The following is a 23,419-nucleotide window of genomic DNA, read 5'->3' on the forward strand; positions in this document are numbered from 1 at the left end:
TATGTCCATACCACTCTCTCACTTCGTCCCAGCTTACCCTTCCCCCTCCCCGTGTCCTCAGGTCCATTCTCTACATCTGCGTCTTTTTTCCTGTCCTGCCCCTAGGTACTTCAGAACCATTTTGTTTTTTAGATTCCATATATATGTTAGCATATATTTGTTTTTCTTTTTCTGACTTACTTCACTCTGTATGACAGTCTCTAGGTCCACCCACCTCACTGCAAATAACTCAATTTCGTTTCTTTTTATGGCTGAGTAATATTCCACTGTATATAGACTAACAATTTTAAAATAACTTTTTAGTAATTTTCTGTGTGTATTGAACCAAGGACCAAATCATCCTAATCCTTTCTGCAAAATTTATCTTCACCGTCTTTCCATTTACTATCTTCCTATTCTGGTCTCAGTCACCTGAAATCTTGACCTTTGTGGCAGAGTTCTATGTGTTTCTTCTACTTACCTTTCTCTGGCTTCTATGGGCTTGCTTCTTTTGGTTTGATGTTCTTCATGTTCTAACTTTTTTCCCTATTATACAATATAAACATTACTGCCAGGGTTCAAGTCCTTCAGCTAATCTTCTTTTTCCTATCTAAATCAAACACCAACTTCTCCTTAATATGAGTTCTCATCTTTCTAGTCAGGCCTCTTCGATAAACGTCCATGACCTTCAAGTCTCATTCCAATACCTCATCTAGGCTCTGCTGTTGCCCTTAGCTGGAAAGTTTGACTTTATTTCTTATACCACTTCACTACTCAGTGAGTGGACTACACAGGGTTTGAGAGCACCAGTAAAGCAAGTTACTTAATTCTTTGGTCTGATTGGAATCTACAAACTTACCTTAAATTGTTTCACCCTCCTGATGGGATTAAACTAATCTACGCCTGATTAAGTTATAATTTTTTCCATACTAGCCTTGGTACAAGTGTAGGAGCTACGTACAATAACCTAGTGTTGTACAGTTGCATTGAATGCTCATTAAATACTTCATGATTGATTTTCAAATAATTTAAAACATATATACTGTATTTTTACCTGTTCTTCCTCCACTTCGTGTCCTTTCTATTGTATTATTTGCTATATACTGCTAGAGTAAGGATAAATTACAATGAGTCCCAGTGCGAGATGAGAGGATAAATTATGTGTGTTTACCCCCTTCCTCTGGAGTGTGAAATGCCCACCACCTGGCTCTGACAGAAACAGAAGGTTGAAGGTCATGTCAAATATCATAGAAATAATGACTTGGCTATAGCAATTCCTAATCCTACCCAACTTATCCTTTGTCCACAAAGTCACTAGAGTATATTTTGTTCTCATCTCGATTTCAGACTTTGAGGGAAATAAGTGCGGTCACTTAAGTTCTGCCAGTTAGTACAATATCACGAAGGCAAACATTGTGCTAAAATTTTAAGAGAAAAAAATATGTGAATGTTGTTTTCAGAAAGATATATTTAGCTATGGAGTTTTCAAGAAGAAAAATCAAATTGTAAATAAGAGAACCTCATTTTTAAGCATTTCCTTAGTTTCAATCAGGTTGGATCTTAAACTCAGGAGTCTTTTTGGTGGAGTAAAAGAGAAGGAATTAATTAAAGAAAGGATGAAGAGGTACCTAATGTGTTGTAATGATGATGAAGATGATTACGACCATGATGGTGATAACAAACAGAATGACAAATTTCATGAGTCATCTGGTCATTAATAGCTGTCATCTGAAAAACATAGCTTTATAGGTAAGCTCCAAAAAGCTGGACATTACCCAATAGTTATTTCTGAATAATGTGCTGACCTAAATACATACAGCCACACAAGTAAGCATCACCTTTTAAACATTCATTTATTTATTAATTTTTTTGGTCTTGGATTTAACTACCCCAGTAGTTGCATGAGCTTTGGGTTTCAACACATACTTCTGCCTAGCAGAGTTCATTAACATAAGAAGATCGATAAGAATTTTCATATTTATCCCATTTCACAGAACTTGAGTATAAGACAGGAAGAAATAAGTGAATTGATTCTCCACTTGAGAGTTCTGTTAACTTGGAAGAAAACAGTAAGTCTAGTATGTGAGTATTTGAAGAGAGGGAAGGAAGACCTCACTTCCCTCCCCAATATCTTCCTTCATGTACCCCAAAGACCCCTGCTCTCTCATTTTCTCACTGCTTCTTTGTTCTGCTTCTTCTCCTCAGCTTTCCTGTTCCTCCACACACTAGACACCTAAGATCATGATTTTTGATCCAAGAGTAATACTTGAAGTTTAAAAGGGGGACATTTTTGAGTCCAGAACCCAAAATCTGAAAATAAGAAAAACTACTGATCTCTCATGTGCGCCTGAACTGCCTTTACAGAAGAAAAACAAAGTCAAAGAGAAATGAGACCAGCAATTAGAGTAGTGACTGTGCCCTGCTATTTGCGTTTCCCCTATAATTGTTCATTTCTACGCTGCCTTTGGGTTTCAGTAGGTCGTGAATTGTTTCTCATATTCAGAGCAACAATTGGAATTGTGTTGTCCTTTACGTCCACAAAAATATAGCTTACTAACGTAAGTTAATGACTGCAAAATGCTTTTTGTGTCTAGATGACTTTGTTATGGCATTTAAAGGTAGCATTTCGGATCAGCATGAAGGATGTTCAGGGAATGAGAAAATAGGAACCTTTCCCTTTTTCCCCCCTCCCTTCTTCTACCGAGTAGAAAGAAATCCAGTCCAGGTTTTGCCTTCGACTCTGCCTCTGAATTTCGGCTGTGCAATGTGTAGCACGTTTCTCTCCCGCCCCTCCTTTTTCCTTCCCTCTTGCCTCCAGTGTCTGTCTCCAGGATTTCTCTCTTCCTATTTCAGGAGGACTCTCACAGGCTCCCTCAGCCTGTGTGAAGCTGAGGTTTCCCCTAGATCCCGTATATCCCCAACACATACCTCCACGCACACGCGGCCCCAAGAACCCCGCGCTCACACCGACACACACTCGCGCGCGCACACCCCCGCGGTCGCCTGTCCATCTCCCTCCCGGGAGAGCCGGCGCGCGTCCCCACCTTCGCCGCACACTCCCGCGAGCCGAGCTCGCCGCGCGCTAGATAATTCTGCGGCTCGGAACTCGGATCGCAGCTCTCAACCCCCCATGGTGGTTTTCTAAACATTTCTTTTCCTCCTCTTTCTCGTTTTTATTGCACCGTTTTCGGTCTGGGGGGCCAGAGGAGCAAGGCGGGTGCTTTCCCAGCCAGCCCTGGTTGGCTTGCCATCCTCCATCAGGCATATAAAAGTTTGCTGAGCATAGTCCAGAGGGCTGCGCTGCTCGTCCCCTCGGCTGGCGGAAGGGGGTGACGCTGGGCAGCGGCGAGGAGCGCGCCGCCGGCTCTGGCGGGCTTTCGGCTTGAGGGGCAAGGTGAAGAGCGCACGGGTCCCGGGGTTCACCGAGCTGGATTTGCATGTTGCACCATGCCTTCTTGGATCGGGGCTGTGATTCTTCCCCTCTCCGGGCTGCTGCTGTCCCTCCCGGCCGGCGCGGATGTGAAGGCTCGGAGCTGCGGCGAGGTCCGCCAGGCGTACGGTGCCAAGGGATTCAGCCTGGCGGACATCCCCTACCAGGAGATCGCAGGTAAGCGCGAGCGCGCGGCCCGGGCCGGCTGTAGCCCTCGGCGGCCGCACGTCTCCCGCGCCTCCGGAAGCCCTCCGCCTTCCCCCTGTTGCTGAGTTGTTGGTGTTCACTTTTCTGTCGGGGCTCTGCCGGCCGCCGCGCTTCTGTGCGGGGCGGCGGATGCTCCCGCGGCTTTGCCCGCGGGTGAAGGTGTGCGTCTCGGCTGCCTCATTGTGTGCACACGCGGGAGCGCCCTCCTTCCCTCCCTCCCTTCCTCCCGCGCCCTCGCGCCCCCTTCGTCGTTGGCCCCGGCCGCGCGGGCCGGGGAGCCCGGCACCCTCCGGGGCGGCCGCGGCGCGAGGGCAGATCGCCGAGCGGGGCGCCCACTCCGCGCCGCTCGCTCAGGCAAACTTGGAAGAACTGCGGCCGCAGTGTTGCCCAGCGCCACAGTCTGAGTGGCGCCTTCTCCGCTCCCGCCCTCGCGCCAGCGGGGGCGGTGGAGAGACGCGGAGGGCTCCCTTCGCCCCTCGGTCCCCTCTCCTGACCTTCGGGGAGGCAGGGCGCCCGGCGCCCGGGCCGCGGGCGGGAGAGGCTTGTGTGTGTCGGGGGGAACCCCACCGGGGGACTCGGCCTCCGACGTCGGCGGTTCCGGGCTGGTCTGGGGAGTTCGTGGGCTGCCCGTTTGAGATTTGGGGCGGGCTTTCCCGTTACGGTTTCTCAGTGCTTCCCTGATTGCGGTTGGTCACTCGCGGTTCGGGGACACCCCGGCCAGCCGGCGCCGCGCCCCGTCCTGAGCGCGGCCTCGGCCGCCCGTTCTGGGAAGCCGAGTCAACTTGAGCGGGTGGCTCGCTGGTGGATTCGTCCCGGGCTCCCGGGACCCCGCGTCCCCCGCGTGCCCGGCCACCAGCATTCCTCCACCGACAGCCCCTCCGACAACTTGCGCGGCAGCCTGGGTGCGTGTTTTCCGGCTCTTAGCTCCAACCGAACCCGAGCTTGTCGGGGGCTCGGTGAATGAAACGTGTTGGGGAGAGGTAATCCTGTGGCTGCGAGAGAGGCCGGGAGATGCTCCGGGGGCGCGGGCTGCGCTGACCCGGCAGCTGGAGTCCTCAGGGTCCTCGGAGGGTCGTGTCGAAACGCTGGATTTCTACCAGCCTCTCCGCGTTTTGCCAAAGAACTGGTCGCTGGAGGGAAAGCATTTTTGCACAGATCTTAAAACATCACGGTTTCGATACGTGGTGGGATTGCTGTTTTATTGCGGTTGATCCACAAACTCTACAAGTGGGTTTTTTTACTCACACCGGAATGAGCACATTTCTAGAAATACAGGCATTGAAAAAAACAGCGTACACACCACGCCAACAGCGCGGAGCATTATATACAGGGAGCCTTTTTTAATTCTGAGCCAGACAGAGGCAGCCTCTGGTGAGTCGGAGGCGGAACCTGTGGTGAATTATAAGACCACTTTTCTCTCCCTGTCACTTCTTCTCCCTTTTCCAGAGCTCCTTAATTTGTTAATCAGTGAATAGAGAGACACTGCCCCCGCAGCTCCTTAAGTTTCTTAACTCTCCTTCCCTTTTGTCTACTGTTATTTCATTCTTTTTAATTAATTGATAAGGATCAGCTTTGCTTTTTCCCCTCCCCCCCAATCTCAGGGAATTCAACTTTTTAAAGGCGTAGAGTATGGACCACTTCTTGTAGGAACTTTTTCTCCTCTCATCTGGGCTTTTTCAAACTCTCTTTTAAACACACATATTTCCCAACATGATTTCAGATAAGATATCTCAAAGAAGAAAAGAGTTAAGTATTTTTAAATTGCTTCAGTATTCTTTAGTGGATAATGGGACCTTCAGCAGACTACAGTTCATCCTTACCAGAGGCAAATCTCCTTCATATCAGAGGGAAGGTTTTCGGTGTGTATGATTTCTGTAGGCCCCATTGACTTTCCTGAAACATTGCCAGTGGTTGAGATAAATTCTTCAGTAGAGTTTTAACTACAGAGGGTTTTTTTCCTCTTTTTTCTCCACCCCTTGACAATTACAGTGCTTGCTAATCAGTTGTGAATTTCTAAAACGTGTGCACTTTTGTTAAAATCACTTTCTAGGACTAAGGGCACTGTTGAGTTTGCCTAAACCCTCCTGTCCTTTGTGCCAGTGGAAATACTCAAGCTATAGGTCACTGGGAGGTCAGAGGCACATCTGATAGGAAAAGAAATGAATTGAAAGATAACTGTATATTAAGGACCAACATTTTTTCAAGGTAAATTTTACTCAGTGCTACCTATTGCTGTTGGAATGATCACTTAGGTGTCCTGTTATTAAATGAACACACTCTTCCTCTCTTCCCTCCTTCCTGATACCATTTACTTTTAATTATCTAGTATATCTTGGTTATCCTTCCCTTCAACTCCTTTCCATCCTTTGCCTTGTTTGGACTTTTACTGGTTTGCTTGAGAAGTGGCATGTGCTGTTAGTCTGCCAGGGAACATGAATTTAAAGGAACTGCTGTTCAGATTTCAGGTTCTTGAGAGCTGTTTCTAGTTGAAAGATATTTACAGGTAGCTTGCCTGGTAAAATAACTGAGAAGTAATAAGGACATTATGTTTCATCATGACATTATTAAAGTTTTACTCAGAACTCACAGTTGTGAAATAGTGTGCCCTTTTCCATTCTAGGATAAAAGGGAGTTCTTCAAACTCAACAGATGAGGGACTGTGATGGGTAATATATAAAGTTCGACTCTCAGAGAGTGCTTGGGAAAGAGGAGGCCTTCAGGGGGCAGCTTGTACCATTAATCTTCCCTCAGCCCTGATTTTAAACCATCCCAGGCAGATCAGATAGACTATCTGTTCTTGTTTCAAAGACCTCCAAAGGAATAGACCCTTGAGCCCCTCTCAGCAATCCATTCTAATGCTTAGTAATTTTTGTGGTATCAAAATGTTTCCAGATATCTAGCCAAAAGCCTTCGAAGTGTGCTTGCTTATTTTCTCTTGTTCTATCTTCTGGGAAGATATTGAGCCATGTAGCATCAAGTTCTTTGTTAGCACTGTTACTCTGATCAAAGGTCAGTGTGAAACATGCCAGTTTTTCTTCCAGCATCAGAAATATTATCTCATTTTCCAATCCAACTCATCCTGATGGCGCTAAACTTCTAAAGGAACTCAAAACTGAAAAGAGCATCTGCTTAAAAGTCTGGGCAGTTCAGGGAATGTTGTTTTATGCTTACGGTGCCTCTATTTTATGCTTTGAGCCTTCTTGGAGTCATTCATTATAATATGCATGTGTTGCTTACTAGTGGTAATTTATTGGCTTACAGGTTAATGTTTTTCATTTATCTACTGCAACTTTACTTAACAATCTTTTATGTAGAAATCACTATGTGCCCGGCACCTATCTGAAAAACATTACTTACTTTAAAAACATTAAACATTGCCTTACTGACTTTTTCTAATAACTTAGATGCTATCATTATCCCCATTTTAAAGATGAAAAGACCGAGCAACACAGAGACAGATAATTAATTTGCCCAAGGATGACTCAGATAGCAAGTGATGAGGCTAGAGTTCAAACGCCGGCACTCTGACCCCAGGCACTGGAGTCCATCCACTTCACCTTGCCCACTGCCATTCTGTATTTGTCGAATGAATGCATGTAAAATCAATTCTTTCCTCATCTAATACATCTATAGCCTGGTATTATCAATCACCATATGCATTCGCTCACAGTTCTAGCTGAGTATTTTTCTATTTACTTGCAACATCTACAATTTTTCAAAATCACTTTGAATTTGGATTTTATGTTCTCTGGAATTGGCTACGCTACCACCAGTAAACTGTCTGTGTACTCCTGCATTTTCCCGATCATTGTATAGATCTGGTTATATGAAAGATAGAAAGTAAAAACATGTGTCGGTTTTTTTTCAATATACTGGACCTACTTTCTGAATATTGGGTTAGTCCAAAAAAACCTACTCCAGGAAATTATCATGGGGGTAGAGGGAAGTTTATCCCCACAGATTAGGAAAAACATATAACAAACTCTGTTCTCAATAATTTACTTTGCCACCTTTTTCCTATGTCAGGTATTTTGAGAGTCGGGCTATAGCTTGATATTAAGAAAGCAGTAAATTCTCTCCCATCTCTCTCTTTTTTTTTTTTTTTTTTTTTTTTTTTGCGGTACGCGGGCCTCTCACTGTTGTGGCCTCTCCCGCTGCGGAGTATAGGCTCCAGACGCGCAGGCTCAGCGGCCATGGCTCACGGGCCCAGCCGCTCCGCGGCATGTGGGATCTTCCCGGACCGGGGCACGAACCCGTGTCCCCTGCATCGGCAGGCGGACTCTCAACCACTGCGCCACCAGGGAAGCCCTCTCTCATCTCTTTAATATCAATCTATCTCAAAAATCTAAAAATCTGTCTCAAAGTCTAAAATTAAAAAAAATATTCTCTTATATTCCACTGATATACTAGTGGAATACTAGTATTCTAGTAGTATTAGATATATACTAATACTAGTATCTAGTAGTCTACTAGACTAGTATACTAGTCTTTCTTTATTGTTTTCAAATTTCAAAGTATGTAATGCTTCATTTTGTCTGGCCTTCGTCCAGCAGTCCTTTCCTTTTTTTGGTGGGCTTCCCGGGGAAAAGCTCTCCCTCCCTCTGCTCCCCAGCAAACCAACTTATTTGATACGTTTGCTGTTAACCCAACTCTTTTTTCAATTTTACATGTAGATATCACATTAACATAAATGAAAAAACAGAGTTTGGTAAGTCTTACTCTTTTGGAGACATATTAAATCTCCTAGTTTGGGATAAATAATTTAATTTCCATTTAGCTGCCTGATTCACAGAGTTCTGATTTCTTTGCCCTCTGTTTAGTTAGACGATGTCTTTAAAATCCTTTCGAAGAACACTGTGAGGTGGAAATGAGTTAGCGGAACTTCAAATGTTTTTTTTATGATTTGTCAAGTCACTAGATTACTAAAAGATTCACATTAATTCCAGGTATCAAAGCAATCTAAAATCTGGACTATTAGGAGTACCGCTTGTTAGACTCTTGATTTGGGAATTAATTTTAGAATGATCCTTGCAAACAGAGTTATCTTAGCTGATTTAATTAGAAGATGATATGTCATCGTTGAGAATAAGAGTTCATTTGAGTTGACTGATACACTTTTTTACATAAAACTTATATCTTTTAACCGTGCTGCATTGTAATAGCTTGTGAGCAGAAATGTAGGCCACTATCAAAAGTGATTTATAATATACAGCATTATGTTCTTTAAAATACTGTAGTATAAACATTGCATTATAATTTATGTGAGAGGGTGACTCGTGTTCTTTTACAATTATGGGTATTATGAACACTTAACAAAATATAAAATTGAGCCCTTTTAAACCAAAGTGACCTACCATTCAGTCACTAGATTTTTATAGAAATAGGAGTTTAGGATAAAAACTGTAGTAAAGGAATTATTGATAAAATAATTCATTAGCTTAGTCTTAATTCATATTCAAACCCACAAAAGTAACATCATAGGACTTTTTTTTCCTCCTTAGTTCACATCTCTCAAAAGACTTCTAGCAAGGCCAGCAAGGTGACTCAGAGTTGTCTTGCCAGTATAAACAGAATAATTAATATTTCAAACTTGGTGCTTAAATCCTTTTGCAGATCAAATTCTGCTCTCTTAAATTCTTTAGCTGGCACACAACGAGACTTTAAGTAGTTTCATAGATTTCTCCAGTATTACTCAGTTTTTAGTGATTTACATGAGAGTGTTTGAAAGTGTAGTTGACTCCCTGGATGGCATGTTTGTAAATAAAGGGTTTCATAGTGCTAACTCTTGGGTAAAGGTTTAAAAATTCTAATAATCCTGGATGGAAATATTTAAGAGTTTTTAATAACCCTGGATGAAAAATATTTTTAAACAAATGCACCAGTTAGTAACAAAGAAAAATAGAAATTTGATTCCACATTTACACATTATTCAGGTTATTATTTTTATAACCTATTCTCCATTTCTTTTAGTCATTTATGTTTCATTTTTCCAATAACTAGTTCTTATTTACCTACTATGTGTAAGTCACCACGCCAGGGACTGGCTGTAGGGCCCCAGGGAATTTTAATCCCAGCAGGGAAGCAGAAATTAAGGGCACCTTTAACAGTGAACGGCTGAGATGAGTGCACAGCACTAGGGTACCTGGCACTGGGAAAGCATTCAGTAGGATCATGTGGGGACTTCCCTGGTGGTCCAGTGGTTAAGACTCCGTGCTTGCCCTGCAGGGGGCGTGGGTTCAGGTCTCTGGTGGGGGAACTAAGATCCCCCATGCCTGGAGGTGCGGCCACAGTAAAGAAATAAATAAAAAGAAAAAAATTTTAAAAATGGAAAAATTATAGGATCCTGTGTTCTGATCACAGGGTTATGGAAATGCCTCCTTGAAGAAGAGCGATGGGCTCCGAAGCGTGAGTATAGAGTCAGCAAGAAGGGGTGGGGGGAGCAGAGGGCACACTCATTGCCTTTATGGAAAGAAGGCCCTGAAAGCATGAGAGTTCCAGTTTACATGATCACTGCGAGCCATTCTTTTACATATGAAGGAGTCCCAACATAGAGCAGTTCTAGGAGTGAGAAAGTAGAAAGTTAACAGTATCACCCGGTCCCAGGTTCTCCCCATCTTTTGGCTCTTCCATCCTCATTCCATTCATCATCCAGGTCAGGACCATGATGGAAACAAGATGGCTACTGGAGTACCAAGAGGCAAAGGGGCAATGCCCAGAGGCATAGAAAGGGACCATTTCTTCCCATGGGCATCTCTCTGTTGATGAGGCATACTAGCCTCAGCAGTCCCTCAGCAGATTTACCCACCCTTCTCATTCCAGAATTGCCTCCTATGCCCATGCTTGGAAGAGAAAGGAGAAGGACTACGGCTGTTAATCTGAACTAGTCACAGTTATACCCTAAGACAGGCTGGTAGTCACCTTTCTCACGTATATGGCCACTGAAATGCTTGGTTAATCTTCATAATCTTAATAAGGAACTTAGGGGTATCAGAGGAATTGAGAGGAATGACTCAGACTTTCTGAATTAAGTATTTGGCATTCTTGCTTTAAACCAGTGTTCCTCGACTCTGGCCAGTGGTGAACTGATAAATGTTAAACAATTGGCTCTCTGGAGGGTAGTGTGTGGAGAGACCTGATTTGTAGCATTTGCCAATTTTTGTGGTTTAAATGTTCCCACTGTGACCGGTCTTGAGCTACTAACAGCTCACCACCTGGCTTACAAAATTCCAGAAGATTTAACAACTGGCTCTTTCGAGTTGGAAAGAGCCAGGGCTATCCTGGAATCATGTGAAATATTAAGAAAAATACCTGCACTTGGGCTTCATCTTCAGATAATCTGATTTAATTGGTCTGGGAAGGGTACTTTCCCTCCCTCCCTCCCTCCCTCCCTTCCTCCCTTCTTCTCTTCCTTTCTTTTGAAAATTTCCCAAGTGATCCTGATGTGCGTCTAGGGAAGAGAGCCAGTGGTCTGGAGCAGTGCTTCATAAACTTTATCATGCATCAGAATCACTGGAGGCCTTGTTGAACGCAAACGCTTTGGTCATCCCCACAAGTTCTGACTTAGTAGTTCTGGGATAGGACCTGTAATCTGCATTGTTAACAAGTTCCCAGGTGACGTTGATGCTGTTGGTCTGGGCACCATCCTTTGAGTTTCTGGGGGCCACATTCTGGGTGCATTCAATGTGGTTTTAAGTACATGTTTTTGTCAGGGGAGACAGTCATATCTGAGCAATGATTTTGTGTTATTTTTCGCCTTGACCTTGGGTAGGAATCTCCACCCAGAAAGAGTTGCTGCTTCCAAACTGCGCACCCCGACCCTGTTTCCTCAGCGTTCTTCCAAATGTCTACATCGACCACTAGGGGGACCAAGGGAAAGAGAGTGACTGACTCCCTTCTATCGGTCATCACCTGTGCCGGGAGCAGAAGGGGCCTAACCCAGCTGCCCTGGGCACTTCTGCGCCAGTAAAATAAAACCACAGCATTGCTTTAAAGGGGAACTGGGAAAAGTCATTTTAAGTTTCTTTCACGGTAGGATCCCTATTATTCTTTGCTAATATGGTAGGCTCCCTATGGGTATGTAGGACTCATTTTGGGGGTCTTTTTTAGAACATTTCTGGTCAAGAGTAATACCAACCCTCCCCCCACCCCTCCCCGGCACCATCCCGCCTTGAGCTATTTTTCCTGTGCAGATCTAGCCGTTTGTTCCTGACTTCCAGGTACAAGGAGACTACATTTGGAGCTGGTCACCCTTCATTTTATACACATTTAATTAAAGATGTAGCATAATACATTCTGGACATGCACACCAGTGTTCTGTAGGCTTTATCAGCTAGTGGATTTGCTCCTTACATTTCTTGGATTTCTTGAGAAATCGACTTCCTCTTTTTGTGCCCCCAGAACAGCTGAGATTAGCAGGGGCAAGTGCTCCTCTGCTGAATTTCAGGGAACTAGGGGTGTTTCCTCTCAAGGCTGCAATGAAGTTGAGGCAACTCTTTTCTTTGCAAAGAAAGCACTCTGAGGTCTTCCAAAAAATGATGACTAACTTTCAGTTATTATTTTCTTAATGGGTCAGAATAGCTCAAAGTCAATAGCACTTTTGCAATGAACTTGAAAGAGCCACCATGCTTTTGGCTATTAGAGATATTTTCAAGTGACAGGCCTTAATTTCTTTTCCTGAGGAAGTAAGAAATGTTGTCCTTTATCTGTTTGCTTATCCTATTTTATTCCAAATCCCAATGATTGGGAGTTTTTAAAACTTAAAAAATTTAAGATCGCTGATTTTTAAACTTTTTTTTTTGGTAGCAAAAAGTTTAACAAATGATTTTGAAGAGTTTAAGTGCTCTTTGACATAATGGGAGCTCTATTTGGAAAATAAGAATTTGTAATTCTGAAGTATTAATTATCTGGAAATGCAAGATTCCTGAACATTCCTGCTTGATCTGTTCCAGCCTCTCCTCCAGCTATATGTTTGCACTGAATTTAGGGAACATAATTGACTGTTACTTTTACATTATCAAGTGCTAATGTGTGAAAGGCTTTTACTGTGCTTTTACTACTCATTTGATTATGTGGTTATCTTATTCAATATTCTTTCACAGACTTGGGGGTATTCAGACACCAGGAGGTCAAGTACTATGTTAAAAGCTCAGGCTGGGAGCTTTCCTGGTGGCGCAGTGGTTGAGAGTCTGCCTGTCGATGCTGGGGACACGGGTTCGTGCCCCGGTCCGGGAGAATCCCACCTGCCGCAGAGCGGCTGGGCCCGTGAGCCATGGCCGCTGAGCCTGCGCATCCGGAGCCTGTGCTCCGCAACGGGAGAGGCCATAGCAGTGAGAGGCCCGCGCATCGCAAAAAAAAGAAAAAAAAAAAGCTTAGGCCAATATTTTATATGACTGCCATAAAGAATATATTCATTTCACCTATATTACCATATGGCTCTCATAAAAGGTCAATTTCAATTGAATATTATAGGTTGTGAGCGGCAAATCTTATGTCATCAACAAAATCATTACATATAATCTCTTCAATTACCACCTTCCCTTCTTCAAGAAAAAGGAACTTGGGGATTTCTTAAAATCAGAGATCTTCATGATGTGTTTTGTATACTAGACATATAAAAATTGTATAAACCCATGTTTTTCTATTTTAATTAAAAAAATACATGTAGGGTGATCACACTTAAATTCCAGTTAAAACAGTACATTAGGTGCAACAGATATTCACAGCAGAAAACCATGAAATTGTACTTTTTCATTTTGTTATATTAATTTAACAAATAAACTTTGAGTCAGTTTCTCAGCCTGGGTTATTGCTGTAAAGATAGATAATTTAATATTGTAAGAAGTTATATGCATAAACATAAACTAACTGCTATGATTAAAGAATGGCGATTTATTTTTGTCCAGAACATGCTTATTATTAAATTATACAAAGGTTTGCAGTTTAATAAAGTGTTGACTATATATAAAAATATAGGTTATACTTATCTTAATTCTATGTAGTAACAAAGGTGCATTTTGTCACTGGAATAACAATTTCCTATAACTGAGAAACCTGTAACGCATTTTAAAGTGAGTTTTAACCTTTCTAACCATTAGTTTATAAAGTACAACTCTTGACAAAGCCATTGTGATTCCTCTGAAATATTTATTTTCAAAAATATGATGTGGTATTGAAAAAAAAAGTTTAAAACTGCTCTCTGTTTTGAAAGGCTTTGAAACAGTATTCTTTGGGAGAAAAAGAGCCTCTCTCCCAATTAGTATCATCAGGAAAAACAGAAAGATGGAATACAAATAAGCGAGAGCAGGCTTTTCCCAGGGTGACACTTCCTGAAGCTGTCTTCGTGCTGGGCGACAATTCTCATTTTAACCTAATGAAGCGTTAGAGAGAACCAGTGTCCTAAGAGAGAAGCCTGGAGGTTTCTGGAAGTCTCAGGCTGCCCATCTCCTCCCAGGCACTGACGGGGAGCCGCTGCCTGGGACTTCTGAAGGTGCCAGGGATGCCCAGGAGGAGGCTCTGCCGTGCAGCGCCAGCCTGTAGGTGTACCACCTTCGGCCACATTTCAGCCTGGTTCCTGTGGAATTGATTTTCACGGCTCATGACAGAAGCTGTTTTCAGCCCTTGAAGAGGAAGTGGCTGGGCTGCTCCTCTCACACAAACAGCGAATTGCTCCCTGGCTTTCAGAGCCTTCGAGGTCTGCTACCTTAAGGTTCTAATGGCCTTTTAACAGTGTTTCCAGCTGAGCAGCAGATGTAAAGGATAGTGAACATTGAAAGCACTGTTCTTTTTTTTTTTTCCCCTCCCGGAAAGAATCATTTTTTAACAGACATTGTACAAACACTGTATCCCAGGACCTATTCAGCGGCATGTTAGATTTGAAAAACTGAACCAAATCTCCAATAAATATATTGTCGGTGCCATACATCTGCCACCTCGCTGGGCTCCGTGTCCCATTTTACCGGCCATCAGGAGCTGCGATCGTGTCACCATTAGTAGTGGCCCCGTTTGGTAATACCTCATCAGGGAAAAAAATAATTAATGAAGCCCCAGAAAGCCTCTTGTACTTTCAGTCCATTCATTTTGATCCTAAAAATGACAGTGTATTTCTGAAAGCAGTACACTGAGCTTTTAGAATTATATCCAGTCTGCCTTTGCCTCCCTTTCTGTTGTTTTGACGGTTCGTTTTGTCCACCTGTGGGGCAGGGGGGTGAAGGGTTTCCCGAATAGGCGGCTCTGTGCTCCCTGCAAAGTGAACTTCAGGACCTTTGAACTAAGGTTTGGTCTGAGGTTGGTATTTCAGTCTTTTGGGCTTTGGGGAAAAAAATTAAACATTACTGAGAAACACTGGTCGAATTGGACATTTTCCATTTAAAAAAACAATAGAGAAATAGTACGTCTTTCGATTTCACTTAGGTCCAAGCAGTGCTTCTGCATTTCAATTTTCCAGTGGTCACTGGACAAGAGAAAACCAGCCATGCAGATAAGGCATGATTCCTCACTCCGGGAGCTCACCTGTTTTACAAGCTTTTGGAAGACCTTTAGGAAGTATGTGAACTGCCACCATATTTTTTCCCCAAAGTTGAAAACATAGACACGTTGCCACTCCAATGGGAAAAGGCCCACGATTTCCTCTCCCTGCTTTGCTGCTTCACTCACGCGACCCATCTGGTTTTTCTCAGGACCTCCCACTTGCTGGGTAACTTGATGGGTAAAAAATTTTAGTGTGATCAGTTAAGCTCTTCTCAGTAACAGTGGATCATGTGGGGTACTTTCTCTGGTTTTAAGCAGAGGCTGGCTTTGACTTCTCGCTCTACTATGGACCTCTCTGTGCTTCAGTTTCGTCATCTGTGAACAGGGATGCTAACAGTCCCTACCTCTCAGTGTTATGATTGTATTACATGAATTAACATTTAAGCTTTTAGAATAGTGCCTGGCATTTAATAAAGGCTATATACAAGTTGGTTAAACAGCAAACGCTAGGTAAGGAAATCAGTCTCTTCCATGGGTCTAGGAAGTGTCTCTTCCCCAGGAAAGCAGGGGGAAGAGGGAGTTTCCTTGGGCTCCTCCCATCTCCAGGGTCCTGCTGGCCCGCACAACTGATATCTATGATCTGATCTTGTGCAACTTGGGAAGGGCCTGGTAGCCCCCTTTCCTGAAGTATTCACCCTCACGTTGGCTATTCTGGCCCTGTAGGCCTCCTGAAGCCCTGACCTGTCCCTCATCTGGCCTCTGGCCCACCTGTAGCCTTCATTACCTTCTGGTTTACCACTCAGCTGCCTTCTGAGCCTCCAGCAGGGCTGTATGAACTGCTGGGCCAGACCTGTGTCCCCTGGGTGTGGGTGCAGCCCTCCCTCTGAGCGCCCTGTGTCTCCAAGTTTACCCTAAGGTTGGTGTCAGGTAGCCCACCGGGCAATCTCTTCCCAGGGTCCTAAGCAGAATTTGAGCCAGAAATCCCTTTTCTCTTTGGCTTCCTGTTTTGATGCAAAGCTCAGAGAGGAGAAACTGGAAGACGTGGGGAGCCGTTACCATCCCCGTGCTTCCTTTCTTCCCGCGACCTCTGGGGCCAGGATGGGTTTGCTACCCTTTCTCTTCCTGGCTGGACCTCAAGCCCTTCATGCAGGTTTGAAGACTTTTCTCCTGAAAAGGTCCAGTAGCAGATACCCATGCCTCTGGAGGTGGAAGCTTGTAAGAAAACAGTGAATTAAGGGGCAAAAATATTGAATCAGTTAAGTATCTGCAAAATATCTTCCCCATTCCATAAACAAGATGAACGCTTCCAAAGAATCTCTCAAACATCAAGTGAACTGGAAATAATATGAATTCCTTGTTTATATGGGAATCTTTGGACTTCCTGGAAGATGGTACCATACAGAAGCAAAAGGACTTAAGTCCTTGTTTTGTGCTTACTAATCGATCATTTTAAAGTTTCCTTACCTCTTTGAATCCCAGGATCCATATCTATATAAAAGGGCAATACTATAGGTTGGCTTATAACATTTTTTTGTGAGGATTAAATGGCATAATGCATGTGAACAGCCTGACAGAAATCTTCGGTAAATGTTAGTTCTTTTTTTCCCCAATTCCCTCCTGACACACGTACCGTGATGAGAAATCTGCCTATTTCTTAATCAGAAGAGGAGAGAGAAAACCTAGTAGGCTGTAATCCCCACTCTAAGACTTAGTCACTTTTAATTTCCTTCTAAGAGAGAAGCTTTAATGGAACGTTAAAAGGTGATCCTAAAATGCTGTTAAATGTCAAATAGCAAATCTTTCAAAAACATTTATTTCTCTTCTTTTTGGTCTTCTACTTGGAAATGGCTCTGAAACTTCTCTTTCAGACCATTCTCACTGGTTTGTGTTGCGCATGCCACCAGCAGAAGGATATATAGCTGTGACGTTGCCTTGATTATTTTAATTTGCTTAAACCAGTGGTTCTCAAAATCACCCAGAAGGTGTGTTCAAGTGCAGGCTGCTGGGCTCCATGCTAGGAGTTTCCGATGTAGTAGCTCTGAGATGGGGCCAGTGCCCAGGTGACACTGATAGTCCTTGGATCATACTTTGAGACCCACTGGCTTAAATTTTAAGCCTTAAACCATCAAAGGTCAGTTTGGTTCTCCAGTGGCTTAAGAATAAATTTCGACCCTGTTGGTTTGACATTCAAGATCTCAAACTATCCTTCCAGTTTACTCCTAAGCATCCTTCTAGAAATTTCTGTCTGATAAAAACTTTTTCACTAAACTTCATTTTCTTCCTGTGTCTCATTTCATTTGCTAATACCTCATAACAAGGCTTGGTCTGTCCTTCTCACTTTTCTCCACTAATGAAAATCCAGTTGAGCTCAAATTCCCCGTCGTGAATTTGTCCTAGGCCATACAGTCCCTAACTATTCCTTCTTTGCCAAGCTTGTGGAATGTTTGTGTATTCATTTGGTAATTAATCAAATTCTGCCTTCCCGTGACTCTTATCATGTATCCTGTCATTAAATGAGTCTCTTAATTTGTGTTTCCCAAATTTGCCTGTGTGATAGCTGAGGGAACTTTCGTACACATTGGTACTCCCTCGAACATAGAGCTTGGGCATAGTAGATACTCAATAAATAGTTGACTACTCCTTAATCAGAAATATAAAGAGATTTTGGAGGGGGGCGTCTGGGCTTCCAGACAACTTTCAGTAAGATCAAAATTAAATGGTGTGGTATAAAGACACCCTTATATTTTCTTTGAAAGATTGCGGCTGATACGTTATATTAGCCAGGGGAAATCAATTTGTGAAAGTGTAGACCACCAGAGTTTATTGCGTAGAACATGCATTTTGTTGCTTTCATTTTATTTTAGAGTATAACGTTTCTTCCAATGAAACACCTGCTATATATAGGTATATGACTATCAAAATGTTTTTTTTTTAAGTGTCATTTTTTAGCTATCACTGACAGCAACTTTCAAATACTTGAAAAGATTAGAGGAGTTAAATGTAAAGAGTACTTTAAATTGCAGTGACATTTCCTGGGAGATAAAGAAATTGATAGAGAGGAAAGTTAGTTTAAAAACGTCAGGCCTTTTTAAAAGGATAAAGCCATCACATTATATCACCTTTGGAATGATCTATTTATGATGGAAGCTTTGAATAATAAGTTGTGCCACTGGAGTGCTCATAGGAACCGCTTGTAATTTTGTGAATTCCACTTTAAACTGTTAGCTAACTAAGTTCCCTTACATGTTTCAGGTCAGTACAAATTTATCTTTAATTAGTTGGTTAAAGAAAAACACCCACAGTTGCCCTGCCCTTGAGGTACCGAGAGAAGAGTGAAGGCAGACATATAGATGATTAATCTCAATACTATGTGGGAATGGAGTGATAAAGGTGCTGGGAGCCTAGAGAAAAGCAGGTAGAGGTGGGAGGACAGGTACAGGTAACATATTGGAGGCGGAGGGGGAGAGAAAGTGAGGGCTCTGAACCAAGGATTCTGAAATGCCTTTTTTCTCCACTAGAACAATTTATTTCTTATACAGTATTACTTGTCCTTCCACATAAATGGATGAACCCTAATTATATAGTAAATAGGGAAGGTTAAATTCCTCTGTTAAATACGTCATGCCTGTGAACTCCCTAAGAAATGGGCAACAATGATTTTGAAAAGTTTCATCAATCTTTGTTCAAGGAAATAGAACATGCATCTGTCCTTATGGAATTGTATAAATTACTCAAGAATGATATTTAACCCCCAACTATTTTGGCTTCTATATTTTAATAAATTTTCTACAGAAGTATTAAAAAGATAACCACATTTATCCCATGTGACAATCTCTGTTTAAAGATGTAGTTTTAAATGGCAATAATTCTGCCATTTCATATACGAACCTTCCTTTGGTGACATTAGCATACGATTGTGCTGTGTATTTTAAAAATTCACAGACACTATAGCTACCCTGTTGAAGTGGGTATGATGTATATAAATAGACACATGAATATTTTGATAATCAAAGATGACACTAATGGTGAGGCAATTTTTTTTTGGCCATGGTTGGCTGAAAAGAACAGCTCATGCTCTGAATCCCTTTTACTAACTTTCTTGCGTAGATAGTGTAATAAGTGATTCCAGCTGGAGGAAAGGTGAAACCCAGTGAGCTTTTTTGTGCCCTCTTTGATCTAACTTGGCTTACTTTTTAGTTTCTATGTTTTCTATCACTTTTGAAACTGTGAACATTTCAACTCGTGCTGCTGTACAGTTTGCATATGAAGATGTTTTAAGCAGGTTCTGAAATCATAAAAAGTAGGGAGGATGCCCAGATGACAACAAGCAGAAAAATTCCTCCTTTAAATAAACGGCTCCATTCTCATTTGGAAAGCAAAATGTGCTCTCATAAAAGTAACAGCTGCAAAAAAAGCAGGAAGGCAGAACACACTAATCTAAGTTGTGAAATATGTTTGGGTAGCTTAACAGAGATTTAGCTGTTTCTGAGAAAAAAATCAAAATCTAATTTTAAAATGAAGGTATTTAAAAGCCTGGAGCAAGAGAGCCTTATTGATGGAGTTGGTGAGCAGCCCGGATACAGCCACTTCCCTGCTCTGGCTGGTGGCTCTGTTCTGCAGCGGGTGGTCTTACGCTGCAGCCCGTGGTCACATGTGTCAGCAGGCACCTGTCTTTTCAGAAAGCAATGGGTGATGAAACAAGGGAATGCCAGAGAGAGTTCATTTCTCTTAAATGATTTTGTCTTTCTTAAAGTTGATTTATACAAATTGATATTTCTTTCTAAAAACAAGGTTCAAAGTTGTTTTTCCTTCCCACATGGAATTGAAGCTCTGAACTTAGGATTTCTTTAGGTGTTATATATATTGATCCTCAGGGTGTCCTGAACTTTTCCTAACAGAATAGCAGTAGCATTGACGGTGCTGTTTCTTTTTAAATGGTATGCCTGATTTCTGAATGAAAGATGTAACGCTCTGTCAGAAATATGTATGTCTTGGGACACTGTTCTCAGGGACTGGACCAATTTCCTAACCTGGAAAGTATCAGCCTCTATACACAGCGTATATTTTTGAGATTGGGGAATATGATGGGTGTGTGTGTGAACTCACTACTGCCACAATAAATAATAACAATCTAAGTTTTGTTATAGACTAATAATAAATCTGGTTTGCTAAAGTATACATTGCAGCTGTGATAGACATGCTAATTTTATTTTCTACTCTTTGAAGGAAGTTTCTCTGTTCATTTAAAAAAATGGAGGACAGCTATACTCAACACTGTACCACCAATGCTCATGGAAAAAGGGGACAGACCCTAAGGGTGCTGTACTTTCCTATGGACGAGGGAGATCAATTTCTTTTTCTATGAAGGAATGCGTTTAGAGGGAAAAATTCTTCCCATCTATTACCTCTTGCAATATTTTATTTAAACATTTTGGAGCGGTAATCACTTTCTAACATTTATTGCAAATATAAAGTATAAATATCTGATATATTTGATTAGTCTCCATTAGTCTATAAAGTCCTAGAAGGCAGGGCCATGTCTGATTTATTTTGGCATGGCTGTCAATAAGGCATTCAGTGCACACATACTGAATGTACCAAATTATGACAACGACCTGGGCTTTCACTTGATTCCTAGATAACAACCTCTTTGTATCAATAGATGTTGACCAACTCATGTATATTCTATGTTATGAAGGGCATTCTATATACTACTGGACATATGCTAACTTCCAGCCATTATATTGTCAATTTTCATTTCCACAGATGTATTGAGCACAAGTGAAGTCAGAGTATCTTGCCCTTAATAAGTTTACACTCTAGAAGGGCATGCAATACAAAGTGTCATGTAAGTTATTTATTTCCTATTGAGACTGATGTTGAAATATTTCTCCACCATGTAAATTAGTAGTCTAGAGAGTAAAATTTATATTTAGAGCTAGTCCAGCTCAATAGTATATATTATTGTCCCCACCCTAGTTTCTAGGGGGAAAGAGAGACCATCCTTAACATTTTACCTATACATTTGCTTCTGAAAAAAATCAATATTATAGAACCATGACTTTTACAGTGAGTTGAATGGTCTTATTGCACTGATATTTTTGAAAGGATGAAGAAGACTGTCTGCTCTCTTTTGCTTTAACAAAAGTATCAAATGATTGACCTTTCCATATAGCTGAAGGTTGACCTTTAATGAAATAAAATGGAATCAAGATAAAGCATAGAAATTGTAGTAGGATTGTTAAAAATGGGCTTCATGTTATACCACTGAGTATATGTTATATAATAACATTGACTGAGCTCTCTCTATGCCCCACATAAAATTTTAAACTCTTTACTTGTAGGATCTCATGTAATCCTTACAACATCTCCATTATAGGTATTACCATTCACATTTTACGGATGAGGAAACTGAGACACAGAGAGAGCAATTAACTTGTCCAAGGAAATAGATGGGTTAGCAGATGAGCCAGGAAGATTCCACAGCCCATGGATTTAACTACTACCCATGTGAATCACATGCTTTTCTTCTTTACATGAGCAAAATAACTTTTTCTAGAATTAATATAATGTTTTCAGATTATTGGGCTATGTAACGGTTTATGCAGTTCTTTCAAAATATTATGAATCACTTAACTTTCCATTGTTAGAGGAGGTAAGAAGCAGCAAACATGATTCTATCCCTGAGACATCTCTAGAATCTCCCAGTAAGATAAGTGGTAACTGATTTCTCGTTTAGATTGAGTCATCACGTGTAAAACTATATTGTTTCATAATTATTATTCTAGCTGTTTCTGAACCACCTTTCTAGGTTTGAACCCCCTTTCTAGCATCTAAATCCCCTTTCTAGATTTAGAGAAATCCTCATCCTTTTGGGTCTAAGGAAAGACAGATCTTGCCTACTGGTATAGGAATTAAAAAGGTCAGATGCTTGCTTTCCCAGGCCAAGTCACATGACCTAGAATGAACCAATGAGACGTACTCACTTTAGTTTTTGTCCCAAAGAAGTGGGGACATTGGAGAATTCATTCTGGGGAAAATCAAAGGCAAGATTTAACAGCTATTTTGTTAAATATTTGGCCAAACTAGCTTTTGAGTCCTTAGTACTGTTTCTTACGGTACTGCTGGGCAAGTTATGAAAGCCAGTATTGGGTTACCCATTAGGCAGACCAGGAGTGTGCTTTGGGTACTTGTGAACAGAGGCATCAGAAAGTATTTTGGGAAGAATATTTCAAGCAATATGGTAGTCATCATGATAAAAACTAGAATTTGTATTTCCTTTCATTTTCTTTATAGTCTAGTATTTAACTTCGAATTATATATTGTCATGGTGAGTGTTCAGACGGAGATACACTATTACTGTCTTCATTGGCTCAGCGTCAGACAGCTTTCCCCCTCCTCTTCGAGATGCAAAGCAAACTCCTTCACTCACAACAAATAATGTTTCCGGAAGGAAAGTGGAGGATCTTACACCTACAGACCTAAGGACCAAGATGTATTACCTCTTCCTCTCCTGAAGCCTATTGACTACTGAGCATCCTTTGCTCCTCCTGCAAAGCCAATCCCAGGAGGTGTGGGCAGGTAGGGAGAAGGGAGTTAGAGGAGCATGGCTCTGGCAGCAAGAAGAGGGAAGGAGAAGCAAGAGTGATTGCAGAATGGTCCTTTCTGATAGAAAACATGGAGATTTTCAAAGCAAATATTCCAAATTCAGAGAATTACCTACCTTTCAGGTTTTTCTCAAGCTTCCCATTGCTAAGCATTATGTTTGCCAGCCAGTGATTTCTAAGTGTGACAGCAGTATCCACTACGGTTCGATGAGTCCACCTTCTTGGACTAATATTTCCTATTGTATTGATTTGAAATAGCTCTGTTGAGATACAGTGTCAGTATTGCTTTTTAAAACATCCTAAGGTATAAGAAGAATTCAGTATACAATTGCCACTTCTAGATAAATTAATTTTGTAATTTAAGAAAAAAAAAAAGAGCTTTCCGGTTTCTAGGGCAATTGAGTATAAATCCACCACTCCAAAATTGTCTGAGAACTGTGGTAGCTCTTTGAAGATTTTAAGCTCCTCTAGGGCTAGGTTTATGCAGTTTTATTTGTTTCCTAGGTACTTTGCCCAGGGTTGGACAAACAGATAAGCTTCTTAACTGGTGGATTTAACTGACTATCTGTTCACATTTGAGGTGGTAACCTGGGGTTTAGTGAAAAATTTTGAGGATAGGCAAGTACTAGAAGGAAAAAGAAGATTAATAAAGATGAAGTAACTTTTTTCTTTTTAACATCTTTATTGGAGTATAAGTGCTTTACAATGGTGTGTTAGTTTCTGCTTTATA

The 23,419-nt window shown here is 41.7% G+C and overlaps 1 protein-coding gene across 1 annotated transcript in view; it reads left to right on the top strand.

The window, feature by feature from the left end:
• Positions 1–2,796: 2,796 nt before the first annotated feature.
• Positions 2,797–23,419, top strand: part of GPC6 (glypican 6) — a 1,080,872-nt gene continuing 1,060,249 nt past the window's right edge. Inside the window, exon 1 of the mRNA XM_019920897.2 lies at positions 2,797–3,586. Coding sequence (XP_019776456.1) covers positions 3,427–3,586 — 160 coding nt within the window. The 5' untranslated portion in view covers positions 2,797–3,426. The remainder of the gene's footprint in view (positions 3,587–23,419) is intronic.

This window comes from Tursiops truncatus, chromosome 18 (genome assembly GCF_011762595.2).
Source record: "Tursiops truncatus isolate mTurTru1 chromosome 18, mTurTru1.mat.Y, whole genome shotgun sequence".
Lineage (NCBI taxonomy): Eukaryota > Metazoa > Chordata > Mammalia > Artiodactyla > Delphinidae > Tursiops > Tursiops truncatus.